The sequence below is a fragment of the Lutra lutra genome, chromosome 13 (genome assembly GCF_902655055.1).
Source record: "Lutra lutra chromosome 13, mLutLut1.2, whole genome shotgun sequence".
NCBI lineage: Eukaryota > Metazoa > Chordata > Mammalia > Carnivora > Mustelidae > Lutra > Lutra lutra.
Window position 1 is genome coordinate 88065959 of NC_062290.1, and position 6349 is coordinate 88072307.

The 6349-nt window shown below is 56.7% G+C and overlaps 1 protein-coding gene across 2 annotated transcripts in view; it reads right to left on the bottom strand.

The window, feature by feature from the left end:
• SH2D3C (SH2 domain containing 3C) overlaps window positions 1-2638 on the bottom strand; it is a 29281-nt gene extending 26643 nt beyond the window's left edge. Inside the window, exons 1-2 of one of the 2 annotated variants that reach the window (XM_047699750.1) lie at window positions 2416-2638; window positions 8-476 (exon numbers count right to left, since the gene is read on the bottom strand). In XM_047699750.1, the coding sequence (XP_047555706.1) occupies window positions 8-476; window positions 2416-2452 (506 nt within the window). In that variant the 5' untranslated portion in view covers window positions 2453-2638. Of the gene's footprint in view, window positions 1-7; window positions 477-2409 lie in introns of both variants that reach the window. The other variant, XM_047699753.1, reaches the window with a different exon arrangement.
• Between the last annotated feature and the right edge of the window lie 3711 nt (window positions 2639-6349).

Below are 6349 nucleotides of genomic sequence, written 5' to 3' on the forward strand. Positions count from 1 at the left end.
CACCAACCTTTCTGGAGGCACATTCCTGGGGCCTCTTTCTTCTTTTCCGTCTGCCCTGAGATCCTCAGGCTTTTCCGTGGGGCCCATTGCCGAAGGATTGGGTCCCACTGCTAGGGTGTCCTCCAGGGGGACACTGGTCCCCACCACCATCTCCTTGGTTGCCTCTAAGCCTGGAGGGTTGGGCAGACCGTGGGGCGCCAAGTGGGGCTGGTCCACTTCCTTTGTCTCCTGGGTAGCCTGTTGGTCCCGAGCCTTCCTGGTGCTGAGACGAGGCATGGTGCCCATGTGGCTGTACATGGCACTGGAGCGGGCATAGGCTGGGGGGCTTTTGGGGACCGTGACCATGTCATCCTGTGTAGCCTCAAAGGGGTCAGGCTCCAGATGGGACCCGAGACTGAGGGTGGTTGAGGACCGTTTCAGAGTGAAGGACCGAGGGAGGTTGGAGAGACTCCCGAGCCCCTTGAACTTGAAGAACTCTGGTGGGGGGGGGGAAGGAGGCAAAGGGTTAATGTCTACAGCATTAATAATAACAATAAAAAACACATGTTGTTCCTCTTATAGAGGGTTCAGGGAGAGTCAGGGCTTCACAGACATCCCCTCTGTTATGGTATAACCCAGCAGCTCTAGAGTCCTGGCTTTCAATCCCTTCTCTTGCACATCCTAGCTGTGTCACCTTAGGCAAGTTGCTTGACCTTTCTGAGCCCCATTCTCCACGTCGGCAAAATAGAGACTGTAGTACCCACTTCCTGTGGGCAGCAGGAGGTCTGAAGGAAAGCTTCTAAGTAACATAATAGCCTGCGTAAGTCATGGAGACAATGATGGTGATCACAGCAAATGCCTCTGGTCGGTCAGATATGCTGCAGGCATCAATTCCCAGCACAGTTCAATGGCACAAGTTAAATTTCCCTTTTTGCAGATGAAGAAGTGCGGGTTAGAGCCGTGGAGGGAACCGCCCCAGGTGGCATAGCCAGGGAGTGAAGCGAAGCTTATTTGTGTGCTTGGGGAGAGGAGGGGCGGGGGGGAGGGGGGCTGTATGTGGGAGGCGTGTTTGAGCACCTGGGATGGAGGGGGTTGTTGGGAGTCTGGGGGGCCCACTCTCTGAGGTTCTGTCCTTCCTGTCAGCTGAGTGCTCCTTCCTGACTCAAGCTGCAGGGCTTGGGTGATACTATCTTCTCATTTCCGCAGGAGAGCGTGTGAGTTCCCTCCATCCCCCACCCCCCACCCCCCACTGTGGGACTGCCCCTCTTCGAAACCACCACCTTCTGACAACCCTATGGCCTCCAGATGAGCGAAAAGGGAAAACCTTGGCATTCTCACTTCCTGGGGACCCTCTGCCTCCTCAGGTCCTCACCACCATGCTGGAATATATAGGTAGGATGTCCCCATTGATGAGAGAGGAAACTGAGGCCCAGAGACAGGAGGGGCTTGCCCAGGGTCACACAGCAGGGCTGAGCCTGGATGACGGTTCAGGGCTCTGGGTGGCTGGGGTCAGTGTTCTGGGGCTTTCCTCTAGTCAAGCCCACTCCCTCCTTGGTCTTAGCCTCTGCCTTCTGACGAACACTGTCCAAAAATTCTGATGCCCGGCTCTTGGAAAGCTATGCCATGGGCCAGAAATGTGCCAGTTGTCAGGAGGGGGACCAAAACTGTGGTCTCCTGGGCACCAAAGGTGTGGAGGAAACAGTAGTGGGACAGGGAGGGAAACTGAGGCCTAAATTCAGGGACATGGCATTGAGCCCTGCTCTGAAGCTCTATATGATCTCAGACAAGTCTCTGGGCCCTAGTATTTTCATCTGTGGAATGCAGTCATAATCCTGGCCCTGTACACTGGCTCCTTCCCACCCCTATGCCGGCAGACGGAAGCACTCAGGGGAAGCAGAAGTTTGCTGAGACCAGGAGGGGACCGACCTGGGGAAATAGAGCCTCGGCGAGTATGATCCCTCATCGAGCTGCACTGGGTCCCAGCATCCCTGTTGCTGGGGACACGGGACAGCATCCCATGGCACACCTACACACACTCCAGCCCCAGGAACTTTCAACCCAGCAGCCACCCCACCCCCCCACTGCCCCCAGAGGCAGGGCATGGGGCATGTGAAGGTCTTCCCTTGCCCGGCCATAGGGTCCAACATAGACCGGAAATGGACACACAGACGAATGCAGGGACAGAGAAAACAGAGATGGGCAGAGTCAGAGACAAGAAGCAGAGATAGAGCCAAACCAGGTGGAGACAGAGAGAGCTACTGGGCCAGAGTGACAGAGGGATGGCGACAAGGAACCCAGAATCAGGGAGCTCCAGAGAGAGGCAGAGATGGACAGAAAGAGAAGCAGAAATGTGACCGTGATAAAGAAGCAGAGAGAGGCCGAGCTGGACGGACAGACAGAGGGATGAAGGGCGGTGCAAAGGGCACCCACACTCACTGAACTTTCTGCTGGCTTTCTTGGGCCCCTCCGTCATCCTGGCAAGTCGTGCAAATCCCTTGGCCAGTGGGCAAGTGGCCACTCACGGCTTGGGACATCGACGTTGACGCTCCTCCCTCACCTCCCCTTCCCCTTTCTCGCACCCTCTCACTCGCTTCCTCTGTGTATTTTTAAACCAGTGAAACTCCCACAGCTCCACCCTCCCCATCCTCTCCACAGGGGGCGGGGGCCAGGGCCTCCCCCATTCTGGGCCCCTGTGGGCTGCCTCCTTGGCCTTGGCTGATGGGGTGTGGGGCAGGGGCAGACCACAAGCCCATGGGACCCGGAGGGCCTGGGAGACAAACCACAGACCCCAGGAGTGGAGCCCACTGGGCGGGGGGCTATCAGGGGGTCTGGCCAGCGGCTGGAAGGGTGCTGGGAGTCAGGCCTGCCCACAGGGCTGTTTGTCCCAAGCCTCCATGTCTGGGGGAAGGACTGGCAGCAGCGAAGAGTGCTGTGGTTAGGCCTGGGGCCGTGGGACCACCCAGACCCAATTCTAGCCTTGGCTGGCTCCTTTGTCACCGTGTGGTCCTGGCTAAGCCACCCACCTCCCTGAGCCTCTGGTTCCTCACTGTGAGCAGGGGGCATTTGCCACGCCTATCTCACAGGATCTAGTGCTTGGTGCAGAGCCTGGTACAGCATGGGTGCCCACCGGGGCATGGTCACTGCTTCTTAAGCCGGAGGGGACTCAGTGATAGTTTGGTCCAGCATACCCATTGTACAGACCTGGGGAGACCAAAGCACAGACAGGCAGAGAGGTTGTCCCAGGTCATACGGCAGGTTGATGGCACAGACTGGGTTATATCTCCCCCCTTTAGGTCCCTTAGCCCACAGCCTGGTGCTTTTCCCTCATACGTGTGTGTGTATACGTGTGGGTCTTGCTCATGTGGGCAGGACAGAGATGAGGAAGTGAAACTCCCCTACACAGGTTGTTCCAGACACCTGCGGAGGCTGTCTGCAGCTGCTGGCCTTAAGGGGACCACAAGACCAGGAGTTTCGAATCCCAGCTCTGTGTACTAAAACAAGCTACGCTGTCTTGAATCCCCAGTCACCTGTTCTCTAGAATGGGCACAAATGCAAGGAACACAGTTAACAGCACGATTGGACATGATTATCCTGGCCCCCAGGCTGGCAACCACGTCTTCAAGAGAGGGGAGAGGAAGTCCGGGGTCAGGTGGGGCCTTCTAGTGTGTTCTCATCACTTAGTACATTCCAGCCAGAGAGCTCTGTCCTCTTGTCCTAGGAGGTAAATGTTGTTTCTCTTGTTCCCATTTTACAGATGGGGAAACTGAGCTGCTGCAACCTCCCCCCGCCCAGATTAGGCCCTGGAATTAGGCCCTGCTTGTCCAGCTATGGAGCCTGAGGTCCTGACTTCCACTCCTACAGCTCCTGAGCTCCGCCCCGCCCCCCCCCCTCGCCCCCCAGCAGCTGGATGCTGGGCCCTGGTAGGGGGAGCATCTGACTGAACCTTCTTAATGGGATGAGGGGGAAACTGAGGCCCTGAAGGGAAAAGGGACACAGCCTATGAGACCAAGACAGCAGGGTCCTGCTCCCAGACAGACCTGGAGGGGGCCAATGTGCAAAGTTCAAATGAAAGGATGGGGTTCCTGGGTCATGGACTTGGCAAGAAAAGATCCTTCCACTGAGTCCTGACCATGAGCCAGGCATGGAGCTGAAAGCCTCCACAAATCGTCCATTGGGTCCCTACAACAGACCTGTGAGGCGAGTGTTGGTACTGTCCCATTTTGCAGATGAGCAAACTGAGGCTGAAGAGGAGCAGAGACTAGACAGACAGACACCCAGGTGTCCTAGCCTCCAGGCCTGTGCTCCCTCCAACTTCCAGTTGTCAGAAGAGAGAGGAGGGCCTGTGGCCTGGTGGTAGCTAGGGGTCTTCCTCACAGAAGCAGAAGGTGGGTTCCCTGGCTTCTCTCCTGGGAGGCAGTCCCAGTGACTTGGGCTAAGTGCAGGGTTTCTGGCACTCCCGAGTTACTGTGTGACCCTTTGCTAGATGCTTTACCTCTTGGGGACTCCGTTTCTATCCATGAAATGGGGTCACAGGGACTCTCATTTCCAGGGATTGTTGGGAGGATGAAAGGAGCAAATGTTGGCCCAGGTTAGTCCTCCGTGGCCTTGGCAGCCCCTGGCCCTGGGGGTTGTTGCTGAGGGATGGGGGTGGTTCAGGCTGGGGGGCAGATAGGCACAGGCCCAGAAGCCCCCAGGGGAGACCCCACGAGAAAGCGGGGAACCCCGGGCCATGCTGAAGCTGTGTCACTGAGGCTTGTGAGTGCTGGGCCAGTCCTGCCTTGGCCTGGGCGCCAGAGCCATGGCCGCATCCCTGGGAGAATGAATGGGGCTCAGTGTGGCGGCTCCACTGAGCTCAGAGCCCCCTTTGTGCTGCCTTGAGTGGCCGTTGGGAGTGCGGCTGGGGACCTGCTGGCGGGTGGCTGTCCGGCAGGCCCTCCTCAGCCTGAGTTGGAGGCTAGCCCAGAGCAGCTCAGGGGCTCCCAGCCCTGCACATTCAAGGGTCTTCCTGCCTTCAGGCCTCGGCTTCGGCTGGACCCACACCCGCAATGCAGCTCTTCCCTGACCCCCCACCCCAGGGCTGCACAACTGGCTGCAAGTTTTGCCTCCACTGAGTGGCCCCAGCTCTAGACTGAGCCATAGTGCCTTAGGGAACCCTGCTCTGGTTTCTGTCCCCTCCCTCCTACCCCTTTCCCCCAATCTGCAACTCAGCCACCTGCCATTTGGCCAGGTACTATTAGGGATTGGAATCTTTCAACTTCAGTGGCTCAGTGGGTTAAGCCTCTGCCTTCAGCTCAGGTCATGATCTCAGGGTCCTGGGATCGAGCCCCACATCGGGTTCTCTGCTTGGCAAGGAGCCTGCTTTCCCGTCTCTCTCTGCCTGCCGCTCTGCCTGCTTGTGATCTCTCTCTCTCTGTCAAATAAATAAATAAATAAAATCTTAAAAACAAAACAAAACAAAAAAGGAATCCTTCAACTTCATAGCCAAAGGCACTGGACCCAGACAAACCCAAGTTCAGATCCCATGTGTAGGACCCCAGGGAAGTTACGTCCCCTTGCTGAGCCTTTTCTCATCTGCAAAATGGTACAAACACAACATCCCTCCCATGATCCCGTGGCAGTGAAATAAAACACTTATAGTGAGTTTTATCCATATAACATTCACTTGCACCCTTATTTGCATGTTCCTGACAGACCTCCCATTCCCTGAAGGAGGAATCGGCCCTCTGTGGCCGTACTGGCCCCATGCCTGCTATTCTGTAGGTCTCGGTATTTCCCAGCTTGACCCAGTGGTCTGGTAGTGTGGGTTGTCTGGGTTGATGGTAGATGACCCTAGGATTTGTTTTTTGTTGTTGTTTTTATTCTAAGTAGACTCCATGCCCAACGTGGGGCTTTAACTCACAACCCTGAGATCAAGAGTGGCACACTCTACAGACTGAGCCAGTCAGGTACCCCAACCCTGGGCTTTGAAAGCAGAGACCTGGCCTTGAATCCCAGCTCCATAGCTTCCTGGCTGTGGGCAGGCCTCGGGCAGGCCACATCACTACTCTGAGCCTCAGTTTCCTCTTCTGGAACTTGCCCCATAGAGCAACCTCTTAAGAGGGGCCCTGGAAAGTTCTGGGGAAATGACACATATCAACACAGGGCTGAGCACAGGGTCAGCACCCAGCTGAATGTCCGTGGTGTACAGGGCCGCAAGCATCATGCCGCCATCCTCCATCTGATCTCCCCGTGTCCGGTGCTCCTTTGTCTCCTGGGACATACCAGCAGCTAGGAGCAGCCCACCCGTGAGCCTGTCTTCTGCTTCCCTCCATATGCCCCTCACCCTGTCCCTGCTCAGGAGAGGAAGACAGAAGATCTGGGGCAGAGTCAA